We start from the raw sequence: 27,762 nt of genomic DNA on the forward strand, positions 1-27,762 counted from the left end.
TTCAAAGCAGTCTGCTGGCAAATCCCCTCTGCTGGCCGATATCACATCTCATGCGGTGAGCCCTGGGCTCTGGTAGGTCCCCGAATTTCCAGCAGGGCAGGCTAGAAAGGCTCTTGTCGTATCCTTGAAGTGAAACTTGAGGGCGGGGCGGGGCTGCGGCGGGGAGCGCGGGCAGCGCCTCGGGGCCGCCGTTCCCTCCCGGTGCCGCCGTTCCCTCCCGGTGCTGCCATCCCCACCGTGCCCGCCTTTCCATCCCGGTGCTGCCGTCCCCACCGTGCCCGCCTTTCCATCCCGGTGCTGCCATCCCCACCGTGCCCGCCTTTCCATCCGCACCGTGCCCGCCGTTCCCTCCCGGTGCCGCCATCCTCACCTGACCCCCTTTGCCCTTAGTGCCGCTTTTCCCCGCCCCGTGCCCGCTTTTCCCCCCGGTGCTGCCATGCCGGGTCCGCCCTGCGGGTCCCTGCTCGACTACAAGACTGCCAAGTTCTCGGTGACGCGGAACCGGCGGGTGGGGCTGCTGCACCGGCTGCTGCAGCTGAGCGCGCTCGGCTACCTGCTGGGGTAGGGACTCGGTCCAGACCTGGGGTGTCCGGTCCGTGCTGGGGTCGGGACTCGCCCAGCCCTCGGGGTGACCGGTCCGTGCTGGGGTAGGGACTCGGTCCAACCCTCGGGTGATCGGTCCCCGCTGGGGTAGGGACTCGGTCCAGACCTGGGGTGTCCGGTCCGTGCTGGGGTAGGGACTCGCCCAGCCCTCGGGTGACCGGTCCGTGCTGGGGTCGGGACTCGGTCCAACCCTCGGGGTGACCGGTCCGTGCTGGGGTCGGGACTCGCCCAGCCCTCGGGGTGACCGGTCCGTGCTGGGGTCGGGACTCGGTCCAACCCTCGGGGTGACCGGTCCGTGCTGGGGTCGGGACTCGCCCAGCCCTCGGGGTGACCGGTCCGTGCTGGGGTCGGGACTCGGTCCAACCCTCGGGGTGACCGGTCCGTGCTGGGGTCGGGACTCGCCCAGCCCTCGGGGTGACCGGTCCGTGCTGGGGTCGGGACTCGCCCAGCCCTCGGGATGGCCGGTCCGTGCTGGGGTCGGGACTCGGTCCAGCCCTCGGGGTGATCGGTCCCTGCTGGGGTCGGGACTCGCCCCGGCCCTCGGGCCCGCCGGGGGTCCCTCAGAGCCCCCGCCCGTCGCAGGTGGGTGCTGCTGCTGCGGAAGGGGTACCAGGAGCGCGACGCGGCCCCACGCGTGGCCGTGGTCACCAAGGTGAAGGGGGCGGCGGCGGCCGAGGCCGCGGGCCGGCGGCTCTGGGATGCTGCGGATCTCACCTGGCCCCCGCAGGTAAGAGCCGGGCCCCGGGCGGGGAGGTGGCACAGGCGGGCGGTCACCTCGGCGAGGGGACGCCGCGGGTGCCTCCCGGGCCCTGGCGAGGCTGTCAGTGCCTGTTCCACCCCTGGTGTCCCCTGGATCCACCCTGCTCGGTCAGCCCTTGGCTGAAGGCGCCTCCTTTGCTTCCCAGGGAGAAAATGTGGTTTTCCTGGTGACCCATTTCACTGCCACAGTCCAGCAAGTCCAAGGCACCTGCCCTGAGGTGAGTGAATGGAGCTGCCCCTGCTCGGCCTCACTGGGGTGGGATTGGTCCTGATGCTCTGTGGAATCCGGTGGAAGACCAGAAGGAAAATGGATTTATATTCCCACAAAACCTGATTCCCTTCATTCTCACTGCTTCATAGTGCTCCCCTTGCTCTGTCAATGCCTTCAATGAGCCAAGATGTGTATCTGCATGCTCTACCACATCTGTTTGTGGTGGCCAGGACAGGGGACATGGGGCCTCTCCAGCTCTGAACTCTTTGTGTGGTGGCACTGTATGACCATTCCAGGTTTTCTGCTGCCCTTGAACAAGGGGATGCCTTGACACATGGGTATTTGTGTCATGTTTCCTTGCAGCAGGTCTAACGTCCATCTTAGTGTCCTGTTTTTAGGAGGAATGGAGCACAAGGTCTAGATGGTTTTCCAGCCAGCCAGCACTTAATGGTATATGTATAAATCTTCCCTGTGAGGCTGGAGTCAGGCCAGCTCCTCTGCTGCACTCTCCTATGCTGGCAAATGCCAGCAAATGTCCTTTATGCTGAACCACTGCTGGCACTTGTACCCAAGCCAATTGTCCTAATGGTCCCTGCAGCTCCTGCTGTGGCCAAGGGCTGCAGGGGAGGAGAAATGCTGGGTTTGGGTCAGGGAAAATGGCACCAGTTATCCACCTTTAAAATGCTGAGAACTCCTGAAGTCCCAACAGGAGGGAAGACTAGTGCTGTGGGGCATTTTGGGGTTCTCACAGGCAGCCACAGGCACCTCTAGATGCTGGGTTTGCAGTGTACAAGCCAAGGGCACACAGAGCTGAGGATTTCATTCTGTCCCAGGGCTGTGGGGTGTGTGGGTGCCTGTCCCAGCCTACACCCTGTGCTGGTCTCACAGAGTTCCTCAGTTCCTGCCATTGGGGCTGTAGATAACATTCATATTTGGGAAGCTTTGAATATTTTGGCTTTGCAGGGAGTTTGAGCTGTCTTAATGTTCTTGAGGAGCAGAGTATTTGGTGCTGGTGGATGAGTGTGTCTGTGGCCAGAGGCAGCCCTGAATGTGAGCCAAGCTGTTCCAGCAGCTGTACTTGCACTTAAAGTCTTTGCATCCCTTTATGTTCCAGTGTTGGTGCTCCTTTTTAGACTACCAAGTTCCTCCTTCCCATGCATTCTCTTCCTCCCCTGAATAACCCATTCCCTAAACACCTCGTGCGACCCCCAGATGTTCTCCTGCATCCCATAATGACTCCAGACCCCAAGGCAGACCCCACCCAGCCCAAAGATGCTGCTCCTCAGGTCGTGTTGGTTGGTTTTACAGCTGAATGGGAGGCTGAGGCTGTCCTGGGGCAGCCCAGGGAAGGCCTGAACAGACCCTTGCTGCCTTTGGGGCTCTGTGCCCCCAGAGCCTGGGGAGGTTTCTTCTGATGAGCTGAGGTGGTGACTCCTGTCATGGCCTGGAGAAGCTGAGGGAGGTGTTAGTGGTGTTTCCCCAGCTTGAATGAGAGGTTTTTACTGCTCCTGACAATCAGGTAGGTCCAGAGTAAGGGTGTCTCTTGTAAAACTTGTGTTGTGCTGGATTTAGGACCTACTAAGCTCTCCCCCAGGGAATTCATTGTGGTGCTTTACAAGGTGCTTAATGGGTTTAGTCATTAGGGCCCTCCTGGATCTGTCAGTACTGGTTCCAGTTCCATCTGAAAGGTCTGGGGTGGCTCCTGAGGCTTCCTCTGCCACGGAGCAGCAGGACACAAGTGCTCTGGGGAGGCAGGACTGCCCCTTGGACCTGCCTCTCTTCTGCCTGCCTGGAGGCTGGTGAATGTTCACCTCCAGCTGTTTGGGAAGCCGTGGGAGAAGCAGTGCAGCGGAGGGGCAGTGACAGCATGGCTCAGGGAGCAGTGACAGCATGCTCAGGGAGCAGTGACATTTCTCTCTGTCCCTCCCAGAGCCCCTCTGTCCTCGATGGGATGTGCACAGAAGATGCAGATTGTCCCGTGGGAAGCCCTGTGGTTCATGGCAACGGTACTGGCTGTTTGATAAAGAAACAGAATTCTAGAATGGTTTGGGTTAAAAAGGAGCTTAAAGCTCGTCCTGTTCCACCCCTGCCATGGGCAGGGACACCTCCCACTGTCCCAGGTTGCTGAGTCTTGTCCAGCCTGGCCTTGGGCACTGCCAGGGATCCAGGGGCAGCCACAGCTGCTCTGGGCACCTGTGCCAGTCCTGCCCACCCTCATAGCCAAGAACACCTTCCCAACATCCCCCCTAAATCTGCCTCTGGCAGTGGGCAGCCATACCCCCTTGTCCTTCCCCTCCTGTCCCAAGTTCTTGTCCAGCTCTCCTGGAACCCCTTTAGGCACTGGAAGGGACTCTAAGGTCCCCCAAAGTCTTCTCCAGGTGATCAGCACTAACTCTCTCAGCCTGTCTTATTTCTTGTTTCTAGGGATAAGAACTGGGAAATGTTTGATGTTCAATGCCACCCATTCCACCTGTGAAATCTATGGCTGGTGCCCCGTGGAGAATGACACCCTGCCCAGGTAATCACACCTGAGACAACAGCAGATATTGGGGGCTTTGTGTCCCTCCCTCTGTGTTACCAGAAGTCTGACCACACTCACCCAAGGGCAGCCAGGCTTAGGAGGATCTCTGACATTGACCTTCTGGCCAGTTAAACTCAGAGCTTTTCTTGCAGCTGTCCGTTGTAGCCAAAATCCTGGGGTTGCAGGAGAGGCTGCAGAGCTTGGAAGATGGGCCTTGGCCACTGTGCAAGGCTTGACTGTGTTGGTGGTTGTTTTTTAGGAAACCTCTTCTGGCTGAGGCAGAGAACTTCACTGTTTTTATTAAAAATACTGTCCACTTCACCAAATTTAACGTCTCCAAGTAAGTACAGTACTTGCCAGCTGGGCATGCACCAGCCTTGGCACTGCCCTGGGGTGGGGAGCTGGAGCACTCGAGGAGGCAGTGGCACCAGGGCTGGTGGTGCTGGCAGTGAGGGCAGGGCAGGGGTTGGGGTGAGTGCAGGTCACTTCAGCTGAGCTGGATGTGCAGCTCCAGGAGCAGAGAGAGGGACTGCAGTCCATCCCCTTGCTGGGCACTGCAGAGAGCTGGACAAGGCCATTCCCAAGCTCTGGTTTGGAAGTGAAACTAATATTTTTGTCTTTTAGGCCTTGCAAAGTGGTTTCACAGAGGGCCAGTAAAGAGCTGCACTGGCCCCACAGCTCCAGGCACACCGGCTGTGCTGCCTTACCATGGCAGGGGACCTGGCTTGACCTGTCCCTGCTTGTACCCCCAGTGGTGACTCCAGCTGGGTGCTGGAGGGAAGCCAAGGAGCACAGAGAGGCAGAAGGGAAGACCAGGCACATGCTATAGAGGATAACTCCATGTGGCATTCCTCTGGGCTGATTTTTCTGCACCCTCTCTCCATCTGGTGGGCCCAGTGCAGTGGGAGGGTCCCTTCTGTAGCCCCATAGCTGGCCCCATGACCTCCCACACCCCTACCCCTCTTTCCTGTCTCAGGTGCAACACTTTGCAGACCTCTGACCCCAGCTATTTCAAGAGCTGCACATATGACCCAGTCTCCCACCCCTTCTGCCCTGTGTTCCGTGTCCGTGACATGGTGGAGGCAGCTGGAAAGAACTTTGGAGACCTTGCACTCCTGGTACTTGTTTTTTATATAACTATGGAACCTGTCTCAAAATTCCCCAATGATGTGAGCAAAAAGCAGAGGGCTGACCTGAACTGCTAAATGTGATCTGGGCATGTCTGAACAGAACTCAGCCCATCTGATCCCATGCTGCTCCTGGAATAAAATGTGTTTTGCAGGGGGGAAGCATCAGAGTTGTTATCGAGTGGAACTGTGACCTGGACCACCCTGCTCCCCAGTGCCAGCCACAGTATTCCTTCAGGCTGCAGGACACCATGTACAATTTCAGGTGAAGGTGCTGGGGCAGTGGCCACAGGCAGTTGTTTGAGATTTCAGGTGTGGTGGATGCTCTGAAAGGAGCAGCAGGGACGGGCAGTTTGCCTCAGTCCCTTCACAGGTGACACTGAGCTGGGTGGGAGAGGAGCAGCTGGAGGGCAGGAAGCCCTGCAGAAGGATCTGCTGGATCCATGGGCCAAGGCCAGTGGTGTGAGTTCAGGGGGTCGAGTGCCAGGCCCTGTTCTGGGGTCAGAACAACGCTGTGGAATGCTCTAGGCTGGGGGCTGAGAGTCTGAAAGCTGCAGGCAGAAAAGGACCCGAAGGTGAACGTGAACCCAGGTGTGCCCAGGTGAGCAAGAAGCCAAGGGCACCTGATCTGTGCCAGCCCTGGGGTGGCAGCAGGAGCAGGGCAGGGCCCCTCCCCTGTGCTGGGGCAGCTCTGGAACCCTCCTGACAGCAGAGCCTGGAGGGGCTGCAGCGTGTCCAGGGCAGGGACAGAGCTGGGGAAGGGGCTGAGCCCCAGCAGAGGCTGAGGGAGCTGGGAAGGGGCTCAGCCTGGAGAAAAGGAGGCTCAGGGGCCCTTGTGGCTCTGCACAACTCCCTGCCAGGAGGGGACAGCCGGGGGGGTCGGGCTGTGGGAACAGGGAACAAGGAGCCTTGTTGGAGGGAACTGGCTGAAGTTGCACTAAGGCAGTGCTTAGAATGTTAGAAAAAAGCTTTTCACTGAGGAATGCTGAGGGATGCTGAGGGATGTGAGGGGTGCTGAGGGGTGCTGAGGGATGTGAGGGATGTGAGGGGTGCTGAGGGATGTGAGGGGTGCTGAGGGATGTGAGGGGTGCTGAGGGGTGCTGAGAGGTGCTGAGGGGTGCTGAGGGATGTGAGGGATGCTGAGAGATGCTGAGGGGTGCTGAGGGGTGCTGAGGGATGTGAGGGGTGCTGAGGGGTGCTGAGGGATGCTGATGCCCCTGTGAGCCATCGCTGCCTGCGTGTGCCCAGTTCCCAGCCTGGAGGACACCCAGGAGCCCCAGACCCAGCACTCCTCTGGCACTGAATCCTTCCCCTCCCTGCGTGTCCTGGAGCTGCCTTTCTGAGCCGTGTCTCCCACAGAACTGCCTCCTACTCGCGGGGCTCTGAGCAGCAGCTGTGCCGCACCCTGCTGAAGCTCTCCGGGATCCGCCTGCAGCTCTCCGTGCACGCCCAGGTACTGCCAGCCCCTCACTCCTCTGCTCCCCCTCTGCCCACTGCTTCCCCCCACCTGCTGAGCTCTTCACCTCCTTCCTGAGTTTTCTAAGCAGAGCAGCAGAAAACAGTCTCTCCCATCTGAAGAAAAACCTTTTGTTCGTGCCCCGACGAGGGAGGTTTCCTCTCTGAAGGGTGGGGCTGGGAAGTGTTCACAGGCACGGTGAGCTGATCTGGGCTGGTGGGTGACTCTCCCTGAGGGTCTTAATGCTGGTGCCACCCTGACAAAGATCAATCTTGACTCTACTACCCTGGACAATCAATCCCTTCTGGATTAAAAGTGCCCTCAGGGGGAAAAGGAGCAGCATGATCCAGGCTGAAGTGCCCCAGCCATGAGCACTGAGAGCCCAGAACCCTCCTGTGCCCTGGACTCATCCCCAGCACTGTGGGCAGCAGGTTAAGGGGGATTCTGCTCCTCTGCCCTGCTCAGTGCAGTGCTGCCTTCAGCTCTGGTGTCCCAAATACCACAGGGATTGGAAGCTGCTGGAGAGAGTCCAGAGGAGGCCACAGAGACACTCCCAGGGCTGGAGCCAGGCTGGGAGAGCTGGGGGTGCTCACCTGGAGAGGAGAAGGATCCAGGGAGAGCTCAGAGCCCCTGCCAGGGCCTGAAGGGGCTCCAGGAGAGCTGGAGAGGGACTGGGGACAAGGGATGGAGGGACAGGACAAGGGCAGGTTGGGATACTGGGAAGAAGATGGGATTTGGTGAAGAAATCCTTCCCTGGGAGGGTGGGCAGGGCTGGCACAGGTGCCCAGAGCAGCTGTGGCTGCCCCTGGATCCCTGGCAGTGCCCAAGGCCAGGCTGGACACTGGGGCTGGAGCAGCCTGGGACGGTGGGAGGTGCCCCTGCCCATGGCAGAGGGTGGGATGAGATGACTTTAAGGCCTCTTCCAACCCAAACTATTCCATGTTTCCATGGCTGACACTGCTCTGTGCAGCATCACTCACAAACTAAGTGCTTAGCTTTCCAAAGAGGGAGCCTGTGCTGAGAGCCCTTCCCAGACAGAGAGACATCCACAGCTGCTCTCTGATGCTCAGCAATGCCCTTTGTACCTGAAGAGGGTGAAGCACACAGTGCAGGACAGGGTGTACCACTTCTAGGCTGAGAGAGCTGGTCTAGAAGCTGTGGAGTAAGAGAGAACAGCCAGAAGAGAAACCACCATTCTCAATTTGTGAAGGGAGGGACACATCACATCAGGGTTGTGCTTGCTGGGATGTGGTTCCATGGGTGGCAGCTACAGCAAGAGGGTGGTTCCTGCAGGTGCCTGCAGGAGCAGCTGGGTCACAGGAACCTCTGCTGCTTCCAGGTCATCAGCCAAAGGGGGCAGAACAACACAGAACAGCACAACAGCACAACAGCAGTTCCTGCAAGTGGGCTGGGAAAGCATCCCTGGGTCCTTCCATCACTCCTGGCCTTGAGCATGCTGCCCCACAAAGCTCAGCCCACAACCTTCTCACCCTTCTGAGCACCCTCCACCCTCTCTCTTGTCCTCTGCTGTTTCTCATCAGGCTGGGAAGTTCAGCATTGTTCCCACTGCCGTGAGCCTCGGCACCAGCGTCGCCTTCTTTGGTGCTGTGAGTATCCAGACACTCTCCTGTGATCCATGGCTTGGGCTTTGCACTGCTCAGCTGCTTCCCTGCCTGCCTGGCACCAGGCTTCCTTGGTGCCAGCCAGCACACAGGGGACATGGTCTGTCCAGGTGGTAGCTCAGGTCTCCCTGTGCCCATTAGTGATGACACCACTGGATTGGGTCATGCCTCATGGATCCATCTGTTTTTGTGTGGATCCTGGGGCAGAGCATCACTGAGTACTGCTGGCAGGAGAGACCAGCTCCTCTCTGCTTCTCCTCCGACTCTGAAGGGACCCAGTGTCCTGTCACTGTGGTGGGGCAGTCCCTTTCCCAGCCCTTCTGTGGCTCTTCCCTTCCTTCCCTCTTGCTCCCCCTTCCTCCCTGACGTGCCCATCCCCGTCCACATGTGACTGTGAGGGTGCAGGGACAGCCCTCCCTGTCCATCCACTGCACTCTGGGATGTTGTCTGAGCTCCTGTGCAGCTCCTGGGCTGGGCTGGGTCAGAGAGGAGCCAGTGGAGCTGGCTGGAGGCAGGGCTGGCTCACTGCCCACAGCTGGCTGCAGGGCTCAGTGTGGGGGAGCCAGGAGGGAAGGCCAGGCATTCCTGTGGGAAGTTTCCCCTTTCACTGTTTGTCTGTCTCCAGGCTACAATGGTCTGTGACCTGGTTCTGCTCTACCTGGATGCAAAGGCTGACCTTTATTGGAAGGAGAAGTTTGAGGAGGTAAGAATAGGGTCGCATGGGAGAGAGAAGGTTTTGAAGTGAATCATTCTGGATTTAATGATTTGCTGCCCTTTGCTTAAAACTCAGTTCCCCAGATCAAGGAAAAACCTGGTGGAACAGCTCTTAGTCTCCAACTTTTGGGCTTGGTTGCTAGTCTGAACTGGGAGAGGGATCCAGCAGGCAAAGTTGCCCCATGAGCTCAGCTGGATGTCAGAACATCCATCAGTGGGTCACCATGGGGATCCTACCTGGAAAACTGACCCAGCTCTGTGCTTTTCACCCTCTTCCAAATGGAATCTGCTGGGACTCAATGGAGATGGAGGCCAGCTCTTCAGCACACATCCTGTTCTGTGGTACACTGACAGGTTTACGAGCCAAGCATGATTCCACTGTGGGAATTCACTGCCCTGGGAGTCCCAGGGAGGCCCCTCCAGGCAGGAGAGCTGGCAGCCCTGCCTCAGGTCATCTCCAGCCTTGTCTGACCAAGTCTGGAGCCTCTGAGCACTGAGCTCCCCACTCCTGTTGAGCTGTCCCAAAGCTGCACCATTCTGTGGGGAGGGGGCTGGGGGAGGAAAGGTCCCTATTGCCTGATGCAGAGCAGAGTGGGGGTCCTGCACAGTGAACTGGTTCCATGGAGCCAAGCACAGTTGCCCTGGGCTGCCTGCATGCCAGCTCATACTGATGTTCCTTTTGCAGGCAATACCCCCTAAAGGCGAGCCCAAGGCCACAGCTTAGGGACATCAGGAGTGCTCCACCACAAACATCCCTCCCTCCAGAGACACCTCCAGGATGTGATGGGCACATGGCTGCAGCCCTGGTGGAGGTGGGCCAGTCCTGGGCACTGCTGGGGTTGGGATCTGCCTTTCCTGGAGAGGCACTGGCAGCAGTTCTGGGCTCTTGGAGCACAAAGCCATACCAGGGGCAGCTGCCAGCACTGACAGCTGATGCCAGAGCAGAGCTGCCTGCAGGGCTGGCCAGAACCAGCGTTCTGGGGGGCAGCTGGTGCTGCTTGGCACAAGAGGCTTAAAACATTTTGCATTTCTCCATGTTCCAGTGGTCATGGGTCTTGATTTCCCTTGAAAAACAGGGATGCAATGGAATAAAGCTGTTCTGGGACTGGGAGGAGGCTCTGCTGGGTCTCTGGCCCTGGAGGGACTGTAAGTTGTGGGGTGTAGCTCTTGTACCTCGTGGCACCCTGCATGCTTCCAGCAGGGGTGGCTTCATGTGGGTTCTCAGAAGCTCCCTGGGAGGCTCAGGGAGGGTTTGGGAGCTGATCTGAAGGTTCCAGCCCTGGACTGGTACTTCCTAGGGGTGTGCAGTGGCTCCTGCACCCTGGTTCCTGCCTCCTGCTAGGGCTGATGCTCAGCAAGGACAGGCACAGGCCTGGGGTGGGCTGGAACGTTTCAGAGGTGCTGACCACTCACTCCCACTGTTCCCAGGCTGTGTTGGCTGGTGCAAGGCAGGGATGAGCTGGGCTGTGCCAGGCTCTGCTCGGGGGGCTCCACAAAGCTCAGGAACAGTGTCTGTGGGTTTGAGCACTGTTTAATGCTCCCTGCCAGCAGCAGCTGTGCAGGGTGGAGGATCATCCCATGCAGCATCCCCCATCTCAGCTGCCTGTCACCCTGTGCCCCCCAGCCCGAGCTGGCCCCTCCCAGCCTCCTGCAGCTGTCTCAGGTAGAACTGTGCTGCCAGCTGCTTGGCCATGCTCCTCAGGGCCAGGAAGGCAGCCACGACCTCCAGGAGGAGGAAGGCCAAGAAGAAGCTGTGCATGGGCACCTCCAGCGGCAGGTGGATGACCTGGCTGTCTGTCAGCAGGAACAGCAGGAGGGGCAGCTGGATCAGGAAGGAGAGGAGCAGGAAGCCAGCCAGCTCGGGCACCTGCAGGATCAGAGCCTGCTGAGGTAGGGCAAGGAAGCAGGGGTGGGCTGGGGGGACCTCTGTGCCCCTGAAGCTTCCTGCATCAGCCTCTGGCCTCGGCACTGGCAGTGTCCCTGCCACGTGGAACTGTGCAGGTGCTGTCAAACCCCACCAGTGCTGAAGGGTTACACAGCAGAGACAGCAGCAGGGCAAGTGGGTCCCCTCCATTCCCCCCAAGTCAGGCCTGCACCCACAACTCTCTTCTGGGACAGCCCCAGGTAGAAGTCCAGAGGAAGGGCAGTGATGGGCACTCGGTCCCAAGTGAGGGGACAGGCAGCTTCCCCAGCTGGGCTGATCCTCTCTGGGCACAGAGGGCTTTGTGGCCAGGCAGACGGTGCTTACCTTCTCCTGGAGGTTCCCCAGGTAGCCCAGGTAGAGGCGGCAGCCCTCAGCCAGAGAGAGGATGAGGAAGGCTGTGACCAGCAGGAACTGGTAGTGCCAAGGCAGCAGGTGGTACTGTAATGGGGGCACAGCCTTGTCCCAGCCCAGCTGGCCATGCCCAGTTTCCCTTCCCCTGGGCACCATCCCCTGCTCCCTGTATCCTCCTCCCCATTCCCAGCTCTCCATGCTCTGCCAGCTCTCACCGTGCTGCTGCCCAGCTCTGCCTACTCTCCCCCCATTTTAACCATTCCTGCCTGGAAAGTTCATGGTGTCCATCTCTAGCAGAGAGAGATGAGCAATCTTTTCTCATGGGAGTCAGAGCATTTTGGGGTGCATTAATTCTGAAGAGGCTCCTCTGTTCCCTGCCCGCTTTGTCCCCCACCCAAACCCAGGGAGAGCAGCTCCTGCAATCCCTGTGTGCCCCATGGGACGGTACCTTCAGGTGCAGCATGATGCCCTCAGCCAGGCACCACACTGGGAAGTAGTAGACGTTGAAGTAGAGCATCACCTGGAGGGGCAGGCTGGACAGCACCTGGTGAGCTGGGCAGGACAGGCAGGGATGGGCAGGCTGCTCCGCACTCCAGGGCCCCCTTGCCCGGAGGGAACCCCCCTCACCGCTTGCAGGAGGCAGCAGCTGGCTGCCACAAGCAGCTGGCTGCAGCAAATGTTGTTATTCTTGCTGCCCGCCTTGGGTGCTGCTGCCTCAGAGGCTGAGCAGGGTGCAGTGCAGCTCCTGCCCCCTGTCAGAGCCCTGGTGCCCGTACCTGGCTGGTAGGAGGGGGCAGTGCCGCTGTCCCTCGTCCTGTTGCTGATGAAGAGGGAGCTGCTGACGGCCCCCAGGCCCCGGCGCAGGACGGGGGGCAGCGGGGTGGGCGCAGCCATGGGCAGCGCTGAGCTCAGCCCGCCCCGCTCTCGGATCAGCGCGATCACAGCCGGGATAATGCCCGGGGCCACGCAGCCATTGGCTCCCTGGGGCAGGGCAGCTGGGCTGGGACGGGCCAGGAAGGAGAATTCCTGCCCTGGAGCAGCCAGCCCACACAGCAATCACAGCGTGGAGTCGCAGGAAATCACACCCAGAGCGTCTCCCCTCCGCAGCACTTGAGGGGTGGCGGCAGGTTGTGCCTGTCACCGTGACCTGCAGCAGCCACACCCTCTGCCAGCCGGGCTCCACCAACACAAATACTGCTCAAACACCCCTGACAGACGAGGACGGGAAGGGTGCCAGGCATGGCCCAGAATCTGAGGAGCTGGTGGAGAGCTCAGATCTGGGGGCATCAGGTCTGCATGGGCAGGCGAGGTGGAGCAACCAAGGAGACACCTGGGCAGTCTGGTGAAGGTAACTGAGATGGGCAGTGCAGGGGAGTCACTGCCTGTGCCCCACCTGGGCCTCATTCCTCATGGCAACAGCCAGTTCCTTAAGAGGTGGAAACTTTCTGTACTGGGTGAGAGGTTGCAAGATGTGCCTGGAAAGGTGGCAGAGAACACAACCCAGCGTTGCCCGGTTCTAGGACAGACTTGCCATGGGAAGCATTTGGCAAGACACTGTATAAGGGGTTCAACAGCACCCACACCTGGGCAGAAGAGCAATACCCGTCAGAGCCAGCAGTGCCCATGACCTGGCACGTGTTCCAAGGAAAGCACAGTGCTGATTGTGGTGATCCCCAGTGGGATTTCTCGTGCCAAAGGTGATATTACCAGCCCTGGTTGAAACAACTCCTCTGTAAAAAGCAGAGAACGGGACTTGTTCCCCCCACTGCAGCTGTAGGTGACCCAAAGTCTTGGAATAAATCAGAAATGACCCAGACCCCAAGACTAGTATTGCTTTAATTCATAGGGTGTGAATCAAATTAAAAATATAAATCCTCTTGTTTGGGGCTCAGGGTAGAACACTGACTGCTGGGGAAGGAGTCACCCCCAGAATAAAGCACTGGAGTGTCTCCAAGGGGGGACCCTGAACCTGCTGGGCTGGTGGACACCGGGCTGTGGCTGGCCAGGTGCACTCCTGCGCTGGGGACACGGGGCAGGAAACAGGAGAGCAGAGCACTGGCATGGTGGGGTGGGAAATGCAGCCTTGTCACTATGCCAAGTGCTAGAGAATGGACAGTCAGAAATGCTTCCCCAGCCACTTTTCCTCAAATAACACCCTAGCAACAGCACTGATCCCATGAGAGCATTAAGGAGAGATCTTTCAAGGCTGGCTGGAAGGGTGGCCCAGCCCAGGGCTGCAGCTGAGCCATCACAGCTCTCAGGTACCCCTGCTACACACCCCAGAACAGGCCAAGAGCTGCCAGTGCCCCAGCCCAAACTGAGCCCTGGGAGGCAGGGAACACAGCCCAGCCCTTGGCTGCCCCAGGACAGGAGATGCAGGGATGGGAACTGATGAGCTCAGCACGGACAGCGACCCAGCTCTGCCGGGGGGGCTGCGCAGGAGCAGCTGCACAACACAAGCAGCAGCTGCACAGAGACCACCCAGCCTAAGCCCATCTCCTGGCCCACCCAGGTGCCCTCTGGGGTGGGTGGGCACAGGGAGAGCTGAGCAAACGCTGCAGCCATGCAGGAAGGGAGCAGGTGTCGGCTCCGCAGGGATGCACACTGGAAATCTGTAGGAAGCCAGGAGAATTTGGAAAGGAGCATCATGCATGAAAGCACAATATCTACCAAAGGCACTCATGCTGCTTGTTGGGGTGAGGGACATGCGTGGGGCAGACCCATCTGGGGACCCTCAGCCCGGTGGCAGCATCTGGAGCCATGTGGCACCCGTGCCCACTGCCCCTGTGGGCTGCTTTTCCAGCATTCCTTGGCAACTGCAACAGCAGGCACAGGGCAGAGGAGCTGTGTGAGATCCTCCTGGGAAGGTCAGTGCTCAATGCCAGGTTCATCCAGGTCTCAGAGGGAAATGGCTGAGCCATGGGGTTCCCACCAGCCCGTGGAGCTGCTGTCCCCTCTCCCCACGGCAAGTGCAGCATCAGGAGGGCTCAGCCATCAGTGGTGTTAGGAACCTTTCCCTGTCAGCCAGGACATGTCTCCAGTTCTAAAAAAGAGAAAAATCAAAGGGGTTTCTCAATGTGTGCAGGCAAATGCTCTTGGTGTGCCTCAGTGCTAATCCAGTACTTGGTGCCCACCCTAGCACCCTCCTCTCCACCACCTGTCACTAAACTGTCCAAAAAGTCACCTGCAGATCCTCAATTCTGTGTAAAACTGTGTTCAAACATTTTATCTATTTATACTTAAAAGTAGCCCTCCAGCTGAAAATGCATGGAAATGCACCAACCCCAGCAAAGCAAGGTCCCAGCCAGCAGGATTCGTGCCTGAGGTGGCTCCTGGCAGCCCCAGCCCTGCCCCCCGTGTGAGTGGATGCAAAACAAGGACACCCCTCATGTAAGCAGTGTCCCCACATGGGAATCAGGGACATGGCCCAGTCAGGAGGGCAGCTGTCTCTCCTGCCAGCCCCTCACACCCAGCACACTCAGGACCCCAACCCAACGTACTTGCCATGGCGAACAAACAGCCTAAAGTTGTGAGAGCAGCAGGAGACAAAGAGAGAAAAGACATTCAGATTTAATCTGAGCCCCACCACAGGGCCAGCAGCTCCTCCCCACCCCTGAGATGCCTACAAGATACCACCTCCCTGCCAGCCACAAAGTGGGACACCAGCAACCATTTCCTGAGGTGCTGGGGTGGTGGCACAAGAAATTCTTCCCCGTGAGGGTGGTGAGACCCTGGCACAGGCTGCCCAGAGAATCTCTGCCTCCCCATCCCTGGAAGTGTCCAAGACCTGACTGGATGGGGCTTGGAGCAACCTGGGATAGTGGGGGGAAAGGGTGCAGGGGGTGGAACAGGATGGGCTTTAAGGTCCCTTCCAACCCAAACTGTTCTGTCATTTTTAAAAGCCTGTCTCAGCTGGGGGGGAAGGAGGGGCAACATGCACCCCATCCCAGGGGTGCCCAGGGAGTCTGAGCTGGCCCAGAGCTACCTGGTTGGGAGTGCTCCTCTCCCTGAGCTTGTGAAAAGATCTGGTTTTATTCCAGATGTGGAAACACCCTGGGACAGGGACCCACATTCCCTCAGCAGCTCTGATTCCCACTCTATCACCTCCCTGGCATTTGCCTTCCAGCACCCACCCTCAGCACAAAGCTGGGCTCTTTCCACTGCACAGTCTTACAAACAAAGTGGAGGGAGAAAAATGCCCTTTGCCTATGAGCTCCACTCCAAGGAACCATGGGTGAGAAACCACCAGTTCTCTGAGCTGGGCTGTGCATGTGGGGTTTTGCACTGGCTACAGTCCCTCTCTGCAGTTCTTGACTGATTGGCTATCCAGGTGCACTCCAGCACAAGGCATTGCTTCCTTGATGATGTGCCAGTGCCCAAGGCAGGGATATCACCATCCCATCCTGTCTGTGCAAGGATTTGGGTCCTGGTGTTTAAGACAAACCCCACGTGTGGTGGATGCCACACCTGAGGGCAGCACAGGGGGAATGAAGCAAGCAGAAGAGGGAGGGAGGTGCAGGAAGGGTATGGAGAGGGGTCAGTGGGAAAGGCCCAGCTCTGGCCAGCACCCCAGAGCTGTGCTCAGCTGCTGGCTGGCCCTGCCACTCCCAGTGCCTGTACTTACTCCACGTCCCGCTTGCGGATGGTCCTGCCAGCAGCCAGCACCTCGGCCACCTTGGACACTATGGGGTCGTAGTTCATGCTGGCCACAGCCACCACCTCGTCACTCCTAGGGCCAGGCAGAGCACAGCAGTTACAGGGCAGTCTGGATGGCTCCACCACCCAAAACCCACCACGATGGAGAGAGGAGAGAGGCAAAGAGGAACAACCCAGAGCCAGGCCTGACCCCAAGGTATGAGCACCACAGGCATTGTGGCTGGAACAAGGACCAGGAGAGGGTACAGAGTGGCACAGCAGGCCCCATGGTCCCACTGATGTTCACAAGGATGTGGTGAGCATCACTAGGTGCCTAGGAGATGGAGACAGCTCTGGCACCCTGACATCTGTGGGAAAACACCGCCAAAGGCAGATCTGATGGTGGATAAAAACATGGACACCACCAAAGATGCCCAGCTGTGGTGCCTGCACTGCTGCCCTGTGCTGAGGGAGTGGAGAGGCAGGTGGTCAGGATCTCCTGTGGAACACTCAGCTGGGATACTCTACATCCCTTTCCTGATGCCCACCTCCAGCCAGCAGAGTGCCCCACTCTGAGCAGCTCCATAGGCACTGTGACAGCTGGGTGCCCAACCACAGCTCCAGCAAGGAAGGCCCCATGTGTATGGAATGTCCAGGCTGGCTGGCTGCTCCCCTAGCAGGATCCCAATGCAGCTTCAAAGGGTGAGTGGAAAACAAATGAAGAGGAAGGAAGAGGATGTAAAACTGCTGGAGGAACTTTGGCCAAGGTCATAGGCAAACAAGAAGGGGTTTCTCATTCGGGGCTTGCTGAGGTCAATCCAAGAGTAAACCTTCAAAGCCTAACTCATGGAGATAACTGAATGCACAGTGTGAGATCAGGGATGTAGGTAAGATTTTAAACTCTGGTGATATTGTTGAATAAACAGAAGAGTAGAAGCACCCCCTAAACCAAGATCTGCTGTTATATCTACTGCCAAAGAGCTCTGGGATTAACAGAGCAAAGAGCAGCTGGGGTGGGAGGGATGTGTTTGTAATTGACAGGACAAGGAGAGCAAAGCCACGTTTCAGAGGACACCTCAGCCCTGTGCAGCCATGGGAGCTAAAGCCATCTCTGGTATTTGTCTACAAAGCCATGGGGCAGCTCCACCACAGACTGCTTCACAAAACTCCCACTCCTAAATCAGCTCATGGCAAATAAAGGGAAGCAGTTTCCTTAGCAGAGCCAGCTCCCAGCTGGGAAACACAAAGTTGGAAAGAGCTGTCCATCAAAACCAGGGGGAGTTGTGCTGTTCCAAGCAATAAATAACCAAAAAATGTACTCCCACTGGCTCAGCCTCAAAGCCAGACAGTGCCCACAGGGGCCAGCAGGTGCAGCCCAAACATTTCTGTCAGCAGGACATGGGGCAGCTGCTCCTTTTGCCAAATAACTCATGGGGTGCTGGTGAGCTGGAAGCACACTGCATCAGAGTGCCTGCTCAACACTTGGTCAGGCAGGTGGGCAAACCAGGAGGAATCTCTCTGTTTCAGAAGATCTTCAAAGGCAAGGAGAATTCCCAGCCTGAACCTGGGATTTGGAGCAATCAGGAGTCTTTGATGAAGACTGAGGGAAGAGGGATGCACAGTCTGCATGTTCCCTTCCTCTGCAGGGTTCAGTGGGGAACAGTGAAGAAATCAGCCACAGCCACTCCCTGGTCTTCAAGAGCTCAGGGCAGGAGGACATCAGCCTGCTGTGAAGGGAGTGTCCCATCTGCAGAGTGCTGTCCCCTCCACCTCCCTGCACAGGGCCTTTCACTGGCCTCTACACAGCTCTGACAAAACAGCTTTCCTCTTCAAACCCTGGGGCAAAAGAAACCTCATGGTGAAAGGCAATGCTGAGGAAGAACCACCTGCAACAACTAGGGAGGATGAGGAGGAGAAGAGTCCAAACCACAGGGTGGGCACAGCAGAAGGAGGCAGGAGGACATGGTCAGCTTCACACTACCCTCAGTCCAAAAGCACTAGCCACAACTAAAAGAGCCACCACCAAAAAAGAGAAAGAAATGCTCCAGCGGCCTCTCACGGACAGGGAGCAGGGGACACACTGGCTGAGCCCCTTCCCAGTACCTCTCAGCATGGAATGCCATCCTGGTACCCACAAGGCATCTCTGGGACACCCTCCTGAGTGGCAGAACAACACAGTGCTCAGCAGGGACCCCAGTGCTGCCCACCAAGCCCAGCTCCCCTGGCAGCCCTTGTCTCCTGCAGCCACCATGGCACAGGGAGCAGGGCCTGGCATGGAGCAGGGATCCTGCATCCTTTGAACAGCCTCCTCAGATGTTTAATTAAAGCAACCTGACATTTCCTTTCCAATTAGGGTTGGGATTAAGAGATGGAAAAGCTGCAGGAGGGGAACATCCCCACAGCAGCTCTCCCCAGCACAGGTGGTGGCTTGGCACAAACCCAGCCCTTCAGGCAATTTCCACCAAGGTTCCAGCACACTCTGAGCTGCATCCAGGGTGCCAAGGCCCCTGGGTGCCAGCTGGAGCCCAATCCCTGCAGCAGGTGTTTCCCCAAGGTGAGCAGGTAGCAGGGGCAGGAGGGTGAGCACTGGGGATCCCCAGGGTGATGCACTGAGCCCCAAACCTCTTCAAGCCCAGTGTACACATCCAACCCCCCAGGCTCCATTCTGGAGCAACATGGGCAAGTGGCCACCCTCAGGGAGAGAAAAGGCATGGGGTGCCCTGGAGATGGGACAGGGGGGCAGTGAGATGGGGTCTGCAGAGCCAGAGCTGGCTCCTGATCCCTGCCTCCATGCTGCTGCCAAGTGGTTTGATGGCTGAACTGGGCAGCCCCTTCCTTCCCTGGTTTCCCTCTCCTCATCCTTTATATCAGAAAGCACTTGGAGAAACCTCTCTGGTTCCAGCATCAGCATGTTCTGTGGCTACTGGTTTCAGACTGGAATGGGAAAAGGTAACAGAACAAAAAACAGCAGCAAATATTTTTGGAATAAATTCATGGTGCAGTGACTTTCAAGTCTTAATAGCCAGCATGGCTCCAGAACAGCTGAGGCAGCAAATCCCAGCTGCCAACATGTCCCGAGAATGCATTCCCAGGTGGGCTCCCAGCCTAGGGGAGAGCTGCTTTTCACCACAGATGTAACAAAGTTCCTGAGTTCCTTCAAACCTTCACAGCTTGTGATAGACAGAAGAGTTTTTTGAGCTCAATTTGTCAAGCCAGAAGCAGAAAGAGTTATGCTTGAGCACTCTGTCCAGGAGTGGTCACAAATCATTAACATGGTGATGAGATGGGAAGGAAATATTTGATAGGAATTGCCAGTAGAAGCCATCATCTTCTCACAGAGACTGTGAGGACTAAGGGCAAAGACATCAAGTCTAAAGACTAGTTTGACTTGTTGTACAATCAGAACATCATTTCTCCAGGGCCTTGCACAAGTGTCCCACAAGCTCAGGGTGCAGAGGTGAAAAAAAACAACTGACAGAAGCTCTGGCAGAACTATTTTCCAGTCTATCAGAGTAATCTCAGATAAATGTCTTTGTAGGAACATGGATAAGATAAACACTTACTTGGTGTAAAATGCCACAAACTTCAGTTCATCTAAATCTCCCTGAATGACAACATCATCAAATCCTTCCCCATGGCCTGGAAAGCAAAGAAGAAGTGTATTCAGCAGCAATTCCTCCAGATACACCTCTAAGACAGGGTGTTTCATTCCAGCACTACATGGAAAACATCCTGCAGTGACCAAGAAACCAGCACCAGGAAATGCAGGTCCAAAAACCACGAATCACAGGAGAGTTTTGCGTTGGAAGAGGCCTTGAAAAAACATCTTGTTCCCACCCTCCACCATGGGCAGGGACACCTTTCACCATACCACGTTGCTCCAAGCTCTGTCCAGCCTGCTCTTAAACACTTCCAGGGATGAGGCACCCTGTGCCAGGGCCTCAAAGGGAAGAACTTCTTCCCAGTCTGTAATGGAAATCAATCCTCCATCCTGTTTAGAGGAGGGCACTTTGTGGCAGATGGTTTCAGAGGAGACACTGAACCCCTGGGGAGCCGGGCAGGGGAGCAGCCCTGTGGCAGAGCTGGTGGGGAGGGCTCCCAGGGCAGGAGTGTCTGTGCCAGGACAGCTCCAGCAGCAGCAGCACGAGCTCTCAGCAGCCCAGGGGGCTCCTCACCTGCGTATCGGATGCTCCTGCCGAACATGGCTGTCCACAGGTAGGGCACGGTGCTGATCTCCGAGCCGTGCGCCAGCATGTTCAGCGCGGCCACGCGCCCTGCGAGAGAGCACAGGGGTGGAGGGCCTGAGGCAGGGAAATGCTGGGCCTGGGTCACAGCACCAACAGTCACAGAGCACAGGGATGGAGGGCCTGAGGCAGGGAAATGCTGGGCCTGGGTCACAGCATCAACAATCACAGAGCACAGGGATGGAGGGCCTGAGGCAGGGAAATGCTGGGCCTGGGTCACAGCACCAACAGTCGCAGAGCACAGGGGTGGAGGGCCTGAGGCAGGGAAATGCTGGGCCTGGGTCACAGCACCAACAGTCACAGAGCACATGGATGGAGGGCCTGAGGCAGGGAAATGCTGGGCCTGGGTCACAGCACCAACAGTCACAGAGCACAGGGATGGGAGTGCCTGAGGCAGGGAAATGCTGGGCCTGGGTCACAGCACCAACAGTCACAGAGCACAGGGATGGAGGGCCTGAGGCAGGGAAATGCTGGGCCTGGGTCACAGCACCAACAGTCACAGAGCACAGGGATGGAGGGCCTGAGGCAGGGGAAATGCTGTGCCCTGGGTCACAGCATCAGCATCATCAGTCACAGAGCACAGGGATGGAGGGCCTGAGGCAGGGAAATGCTGGGCCTGGGTCACAGCACCAACAGTCACAGAGCACAGGGATGGGAGTGCCCTGCAGCAGGGGAAATGCTGGGCCTGGGTCACAGCACCAACAGTCACAGAGCACAGGGGTGGAGGGCCTGAGGCAGGGGAAATGCTGGGCCTGGGTCACAGCACCAACAGTCACAGAGCACAGGGATGGGACTGCCATGCTCTGCCCTGGATCACAGCATCAGCACCAGTCACAGAGCACAGGGATGGGACTGCCCCTGCAGCAGGGCCATGCTGGGCCCTGGGTCACAGCATCAACAGTCACAGAGCACAGGGATGGGAGTGCCCTGCAGCAGGGGAAATGCTGGGCCCTGGGTCACAGCATCAACAGTTACAGAGCACAGGGATGGGACTGAACTGCAGCAGGGCCATGCTGTGCCCTGGATCACAGCATCAGCACCAGCCACAGAGCACAGGGGTCACAGCATCAGCACCAGTTACAGAGTGCAGGGAAACCAAGAACTGCTGCTGAGAAAACTCACACAGCAACAAAGACAAACCCAAGGATGGGCTGAGATTCCTTCCCAAGGTGCAGCTCTTACTCACCTCCACTGCCCTGAGCCATGTGTCCATGAGACTCTCTCCCCCCAAAGTCAACTGGGCAACAGTGGCAGGGCTGAGAGTGTCTGAGCTCCTGCCCAGGTGGGGACAGGATGGACAAACCCCTGGAGGGCAGGGAGACTGCTGGGGTACACTCCCTGCTGCAGAAGTGTATCTGGACATGAGGGAGGTGTCCCCAGGCAGAATTTGAAGCTGTGCTTCCGAAACCTCCCACCCAGCACACAGAAAACCTCCTCGAGGGACTGGGGCCGTCACACAGGGGTTCAGGCTGACAAGAGGCCAGAAGGGTCAGAGCTCTGCTGGACACTCCTGGGCAAGGCTGGCAGGTGGGAAGCCCAGCTGGGAGCCTCAGCCCATGCTGGCATTAGGATGGGAGCTCCCAAGTGTCCCGAGGCAAGGAGGGGAGCAGGCTCCCTCAGCAGTGCCAGGGAGCAAAGGGAAGAGGGGAAAGCCTATCCCTGGGCCCCTCTGTGCTGGTGGTGAGGCACTGTTAGGCACAGCTTGGCAAGAATGCTGACAGATAAAGGCACAGATCAAAATGTTCAATACAACCACCCAGTCTCTCTGTTGGCAGTTATCTGGAGAGTTTGGAAATTTCCTAAAAATCTGGAAAAGGCTCTTTTCTGCAAAGTACCTACCATGCATGTGGGCCATCTGCCAGTGGGGTACATTCACCTTCTTGTTATTCCTCAAGGCCAATGGAAATGTGACAGCATCTCCAGCAGCAAAGACCCCGGGGATGTTGGTCTGCATCATCTGCAGGGGAACAGAGGTGGGCATTAGTGAGGTTTGCACCCTACATTAACAAACTCCAGAGCTGGAGGGGTCCAGAGCTGCCACAGTCCCTCAGAACAAAGGGAAAACCTCTGCCTGGCTGTGGGACCCCCAGGGGAAATTTCACTCAGCCTTCTTCACTTTCAAATGAGCACACACATGCAGGGACCTACAGTATCTCTTGGCCAGCAGGTTATCCAGTAAAAAGACACAGGGACTGGTGTTGTGGAGCCCCTCTCAGAAGTCTGGGGTTTGTAGGTGTTTGAAAGTAGAGCCCAGCTTATTGCAGGGATGAGCACTCATGGCACTGAGCCCCAGGCTCCTGACATGCTCCTTTCCCCAAGGCTCCAACACTGCTCCCATTGCAGTCACTGCTGCTGGGGAGAAAGGATGAGATCCTTTAGGATCCTTGAAAACATGGATCTATCTAATTGTTTTCCCCTCTAAATATCCATACCACTCCAGAACAGCTCAGAGCCAGAGCACCCAGGTCTGGGGTTTGCACACCCCCACTTGCACAGGGGGGTCCCTCCCATCCATTCTGGGATGCTCTGGAATCTCAGCATCTCACAGAATATCCTAAGATGTAGGGCAACCACAAGGGTCATTGGGCTGAATTCCTGGCCCTGCACAGCCCAACCCAAGGAATTCCAGTTCTGCCAATCTTGGCAGATAAAAGGCCATGAAAAGCCCCTGTGGCAGCATTTGGGAGCCCCAGGGAGGCTCACCCATCAGAAGTGACCCAGCTCCTCCTGCTCTCCTGCAGGGCTGCCCTGGGCTCACCTTGTTGACCACAATGAAGCCCTTGGAGTCAATGTTGATGCCACTCTGCTTGAGGAAGCCTGTTGCTGGGACTGCACCTGGGGGGAAAGCCAGAGGTTGCTGCTGCAGTGTCCAGTGTTCCACAGCCCTGGGGGCTGATCCTGAGGCCTTCCCCCTGCCAGGACAGTGGGGCTGTCCCCAGGGACAGGCAGCAGCTGTTCTGGGAGTGTGGAGCACAGCCAGATACCCTACAGAGCCCCCACTGCATCAGCCTCTGGATCCCTGTGCTGCCCAAGCCATCAATAACCTGCCCACTGCCCTTTTCTAGTGCTTGGAGATAATTTTCAATTTCATTTTCTGTAGATATTTTGAAAAAAATTATATTTAAAAGGGAACCTTTGAGTTTCCAGCCAGGGCTCCTCAGCCTCCCCTGTACATTTCTTTCACCTTCCTTCTCCTTTTGTCATTTTTTGTTACCTCCAGCCTTTTCACAAATCAGAGTAGTCAATAAAAACAAAAAAGACAGAATTAAATTAATTCTGTGATTCTTCAAGTCCACAGTATTTTGAAGAAGGAAGGAAAAGGAAATTTTTCCCCCTACATGTAAAAAATATAATGTTCTATGGGGTCTTTTATTTTATAGTATAGGGTACATTTTTAATGCTGACAGCAGCAATTAGAAAAAAAAAACACACTAAAAATTTGGTTTGGGAAGCTTTAATAAAAGCCAGCTTGAGAGTATGAAACTGCTTGAAACGTTTGTCTTTTCTACAAAAAAAATTATTACTTTTGAAACACATTTTCAGTTGCATTTTGCAGCGGGGGCTCCAGAAACACCTTTTTAGACATGCAGACTCACGTGTGGCAGCCCAGCACTGCCAGTAGCCCTGGCCAGCCAGCGCAGGATGATGATGCTGACACATCCCCCAGGTGCTGACACATCCCCCAGGTGCTGGCACATCCCCCAGGTGCTGACACATCCCCTCCAAGCTCCCCCTGCCCTCCCTCCTGGCTCTGCAGGCACACAGCCCTTACCAACACCCACGACACAGACGTCAGCTCGCAGGACCTTCCCGCTCTTCAGCACGACCTCCTTCAGCTGCAGGGACACAGGGCACACAGAGTTACTCCAGGGACAAAGCCCCAGCAGCAGGAAGCCAAGCTGGAGCTCACCTCCTTTGTGAAATGCTCAGAAAAGGAGAGCAGGTGAGCAGGAGCAGTGAAGCCACACACACCACACTGGCACTCATTTGTCCCTGGGGCCAAACCCAGGAGTGTGAATTTCAGCAGGCAGGAAAGAGGGGAGAGCAGAACCCCACTAGCAAAGAGAAGGGTGGCTCTGGGGGACACCAGAGTGTGGGAGACTCTGTGTCAGGATAGACACGGTCAGGGACAAAACTCATTCACTCTGTATAAACTAAAAGTTGCTGTTGCATTTATTGTAAGAGTGAAAGTACAGAGAGTCCTACTGAGTGTTGCCAGCTGCAGCACAGAGTAAGACAAGGAGTGAGAGGGGGTTAGAGAAAGAGCAATGGGATAAGAGGGTGAGGGGGTGAGAGAAGAAGGGAGAGAGAGCAAGAGGGAGGTAAGAGAGGGGTGGTAGCAGTAAGAGCAAGAGAAGAGAGTAAAGAGTAAAAGCAAGAGGGAGAGAGCAAGAGGGAGAGAGCAAGAGGAGTGAGAGAAAGGAGCAAGAGAGCGATTTCCCATTTACAATACAATAAATTTTCTTCTATGGTGAATATTCTAATTTCCACTAACCAATGTAATACAAGATACAAATTCTATAACATTTACATACGGCCTATAGGAATCCTTACATTACCATAGTGTGTTACACTTTAAACTCTAAAAAATTCTCTTTGGACCTAGCAGGGTCTTCTCTGACCTTTGGACTTGCTCTCCAGCAGAAGACATTGTTCTATCAAGAGGGGATCACCCCTAGCTGGCTATCCCTTTGTTTTATAGTTATTCAGTCACTGAGGCTTTCCTGTTTCATCTTCCCCAACACCAGAGCAGCTCTGCCAGGGAGCCCCTGCCCAGCACTTACCTTCCCCTCCTGCTCCCGCAGCTCCGACACCTCTGTCTGCATGTAAAACTTCACCCTGTTGTTCTCAAACATCTGCAGGGGGACAAGGGACAGAGCAGGGGACATCAGGACCCTGAGCCACCTGCTCCTGATGTCCTGCTGCCCCCACCCTGCAGGCTTGTTTCGACCTGCACAGCTCAGGGGGTCAGCATCCCCACATCCCAACACAGCTCTGGAAGAAGGTGCTCCACAGCACATGGAGCATACCAGGGAAAACACAGCACATGGACCATACCAGGGAATACACAGCACATGGAGCATAACAGAGAAAACACAGCACATGGAGCATACCAGGGCAAACACAGCACATGGACCATACCAGGGAATACACAGCACATGGAGCATAACAGAGAAAACACAGCACATGGAGCATACCAGGGCAAACACAGCACATGGACCATACCAGGGAAAACACAGCACATGGAGCATAACAGAGAAAACACAGCACATGGAGCACACCAGGGAAAACACAGCACATGGAGCACACCAGGGCAAACACAGCACATGGAGCATACCAGGGAAAACACAGCACATGGACCATAACAGAGAAAACACAGCACATGGAGCACACCAGGGAATACACAGCACATGGAGCATAACAGAGAAAACACAGCACATGGAGCACACCAGGGAAAACCAGCACATGGAGCATACCAGGGAAAACACAGCACATGGAGCACACCAGGGCAAACACAGCACATGGACCATAACAGAGAAAACACAGCACATGGAGCACACCAGGGAAAACCAGCACATGGACCATAACAGAGAAAACACAGCACATGGAGCATACCAGGGAAAACACAGCACATGGAGCATACCAGGGCAAACACAGCACATGGAGCACACCAGGGAAAACACAGCACATGGACCAGGGAAAACACAGCACATGGACCATAACAGAGAAAACACAGCACATGGACCACACCAGGGAATACACTGCACATGGAGCATACCAGGGAAAACACAGCACATGGAGCATAACAGAGAAAACACAGCACATGGACCATACCAGGGAAAACACAGCACATGGACCATAACAGAGAAAACACAGCACATGGAGCATACCAGGGAAAACACAGCACATGGACCATAACAGAGAAAACACAGCACATGGACCATACCAGGGAAAACACAGCACATGGACCATACCAGGGAAAACACAGCCCCTTCTCACCAACTGCTGCCATCACAGCTCTGTCAATAAATTAACTAGTGCTGTGGAAGCATGGTAAGGACAGACAGAAGGGAATTCTCTCCATGAATTACAGCTGCACTGAGTACCAAGGAATGGAAACAGCCTTGCCAAGGAGGATGGGTGTTTTTGGGTTAGCTGAGTTGGAGTCTGCTGGCCGTGCAGGGAGAAGGAAGGGTCATGTGTGCAAGGGACAGACAGGTTAGATGGCCATGCAAGGGGCAGGACTGAGTTAGCCAGTCATGCAGAAGGGAGAAGGAGGGGAGGAATCAGTGCTGTGTGGGAAGCTCACAGAGAGAAGGCACGAGGAGCTTTGAGGATAGCAAGGGACTGACACTGGTGTCAGTCATGTCTCCCCTGTCATAGTGCAATAAGAGAAACAAGCAAAACCAACCCCCCAGATGGGAAAGCAAGGTCACCTTCATGACAGCACGGCCAACCCTCTCCCCAAAGAACTTCTTGAAGGGGACGTGCTCCAGCTCCACCAGGGACACAGAGTGGGCCCTGTCGGCGAGGTAGGCGGCCACCTCCATCCCTGGGGAGAGGCAGAGCCATCAGCCACAGAACCAGCCAGCCCTGCAGGCGAGGAGCAGCCACACCCACCCTGACCAGGGAGGCTGAGCTGCACTCCTGGGAGAGCTGGGGAGCCACCAGACACCGGGGGTCACACCAGTTCTGGTGGTCCTAGATGGAGGTTTTAAAGACCAAAGGGAGGAACTGGACATGAAATCCCAAAGTGCCCTGAGAAAAATATGTAACAAGGGACCTCAGCCAAGGGAAACCTGCCTCCTATGGCTGGGACAACCTCAGCTGTAGTCTGGAAACAGTTCTGGGAGTAGCTGTTTTCTTCCATCAGAATAGTAGAATTTTGGTGCTGGGAATTGCATGGGAACTCCACCAAGGCATTTTCTGTCTGTGGGGGTTATTAGAAAGGAGCCTTTTTGATGACCTACAATTTGCAATTGGTCCCCCACACCACATGCTTTTCTATAGATCATATTGATTAAACCATTTTACAAGTTTATTTTTTACAAAGAAGAAAAACAAATAATGAACTTTTTATATAAATTCCGTGACTAATAAGCATTTAAGGCTTGCAGGACCCACTCTTATTTTGTTAGGACCCACAATAATTTTGTTGGAACCATATCAAGCAAAAATAAGAGCCATCAAAGAAACTACAAGATTTTTCCTGCATATTTAAAAAATTCACCACACTGCTAAAATGTAAAAGGGAATAAGCCCACAGGTTCCCAGCCACCAACAGGATTCTCCTGACCGAAGCCAACTCTTGGCACACCAGATTTAGACCCACATGAGCACCAGCACTTGTCTTGCCATGTGCTTTTCAGACTGGCACAGCAATATCTGTGCCCATGCCAACCCAGCCTCTGTGAAAAATCAATTTCTTTGGCATGGGAATGTCCTTACACACACCTGGGGCTGGAGGCTGGACTACCCCAGCTCCAGTTTTGTGAGGGTGTTAATTCTCACTGGGCAGTGACAGGACTTTACCCCTCTGCAGGCAGAGTGGAGAGCTGGGCAGGGACATGGCCAGGCAGGCTCTCACCCAGGAA

The 27,762-nt window shown here is 56.2% G+C and overlaps 3 protein-coding genes across 5 annotated transcripts in view; 1 reads left to right on the forward strand and 2 right to left on the reverse strand.

Moving 5' to 3' along the window:
- On the forward strand, nucleotides 1-12,116 carry P2RX6 (purinergic receptor P2X 6). 2 transcript variants are annotated; one of them, XM_056504462.1, is made up of 12 exons: nucleotides 1-72; nucleotides 1,186-1,330; nucleotides 1,509-1,580; nucleotides 3,504-3,579; nucleotides 3,998-4,091; nucleotides 4,354-4,434; nucleotides 5,071-5,212; nucleotides 5,377-5,486; nucleotides 6,581-6,674; nucleotides 8,219-8,284; nucleotides 8,925-9,002; nucleotides 9,699-10,145. In XM_056504462.1, exons 4-12 carry the CDS (start codon nucleotides 3,525-3,527, stop codon nucleotides 9,735-9,737), a joined length of 759 nt encoding a protein of 252 aa, XP_056360437.1. In that variant the 5' UTR covers nucleotides 1-72; nucleotides 1,186-1,330; nucleotides 1,509-1,580; nucleotides 3,504-3,524; the 3' UTR covers nucleotides 9,738-10,145. The 2 variants fall into 2 exon arrangements, with proteins under 2 accessions (XP_056360437.1, XP_056360435.1); XM_056504460.1 differs by lacking the exon at nucleotides 1-72 and adding an exon at nucleotides 156-561 and having other exon boundaries at nucleotides 9,699-12,116.
- On the reverse strand, nucleotides 10,528-12,275 carry LOC130259787 (transmembrane protein 17B-like). Its single transcript, XM_056504463.1, has 4 exons — nucleotides 12,065-12,275; nucleotides 11,737-11,840; nucleotides 11,262-11,375; nucleotides 10,528-10,880 (listed from the first exon to the last, which is right to left on the reverse strand). The coding sequence occupies exons 1-4, from the start codon at nucleotides 12,180-12,182 to the stop codon at nucleotides 10,620-10,622; spliced, it is 597 nt and encodes a 198-aa protein (XP_056360438.1). The 5' UTR covers nucleotides 12,183-12,275; the 3' UTR covers nucleotides 10,528-10,619.
- Nucleotides 12,276-13,107: 832 nt separating this feature from the next.
- AIFM3 (apoptosis inducing factor mitochondria associated 3) overlaps nucleotides 13,108-27,762 on the reverse strand; it is a 45,448-nt gene continuing 30,793 nt past the window's right edge. For both annotated transcript variants that reach the window (XM_056504458.1, XM_056504459.1), the window contains exons 12-21: nucleotides 26,605-26,720; nucleotides 24,952-25,023; nucleotides 23,940-24,003; nucleotides 22,926-23,002; nucleotides 22,007-22,124; nucleotides 20,099-20,197; nucleotides 19,487-19,562; nucleotides 15,913-16,017; nucleotides 14,789-14,809; nucleotides 13,108-14,331 (exon numbers count right to left, since the gene is read on the reverse strand). In XM_056504458.1, the coding sequence (XP_056360433.1) occupies nucleotides 14,292-14,331; nucleotides 14,789-14,809; nucleotides 15,913-16,017; nucleotides 19,487-19,562; nucleotides 20,099-20,197; nucleotides 22,007-22,124; nucleotides 22,926-23,002; nucleotides 23,940-24,003; nucleotides 24,952-25,023; nucleotides 26,605-26,720 (788 nt within the window). In that variant the 3' untranslated portion in view covers nucleotides 13,108-14,291. The remainder of the gene's footprint in view (nucleotides 14,332-14,788; nucleotides 14,810-15,912; nucleotides 16,018-19,486; nucleotides 19,563-20,098; nucleotides 20,198-22,006; nucleotides 22,125-22,925; nucleotides 23,003-23,939; nucleotides 24,004-24,951; nucleotides 25,024-26,604; nucleotides 26,721-27,762) is intronic.

The sequence above is a fragment of the Oenanthe melanoleuca genome, chromosome 15, assembly GCF_029582105.1.
Source record: "Oenanthe melanoleuca isolate GR-GAL-2019-014 chromosome 15, OMel1.0, whole genome shotgun sequence".
Lineage (NCBI taxonomy): Eukaryota > Metazoa > Chordata > Aves > Passeriformes > Muscicapidae > Oenanthe > Oenanthe melanoleuca.

What these genes read in the sequence shown, in the direction of transcription:
- LOC130259787 (XM_056504463.1), bottom strand. Translation starts at nt 12,182, where the DNA reads ATGGCTGCGCCCACCCCGCTGCCCCCCGTCCTGCGCCGGGGCCTGGGG. An exon ending in TGCCCCCTCCTACCAGCCAG is followed by an intron (nt 11,841 to 12,064) that starts GTACGGGCACCA and finishes TGTCCTGCCCAG; the next exon opens with CTCACCAGGTGCTGTCCAGC. An exon ending in TGGGGAACCTCCAGGAGAAG is followed by an intron (nt 10,881 to 11,261) that starts GTAAGCACCGTC and finishes CTGATCCTGCAG; the next exon opens with GTGCCCGAGCTGGCTGGCTT.
- P2RX6 (XM_056504460.1), top strand. Translation starts at nt 437, where the DNA reads ATGCCGGGTCCGCCCTGCGGGTCCCTGCTCGACTACAAGACTGCCAAG. An exon ending in TCCAAGGCACCTGCCCTGAG is followed by an intron (nt 1,581 to 3,503) that starts GTGAGTGAATGG and finishes TGTCCCTCCCAG; the next exon opens with AGCCCCTCTGTCCTCGATGG. An exon ending in GACACCATGTACAATTTCAG is followed by an intron (nt 5,487 to 6,580) that starts GTGAAGGTGCTG and finishes TGTCTCCCACAG; the next exon opens with AACTGCCTCCTACTCGCGGG.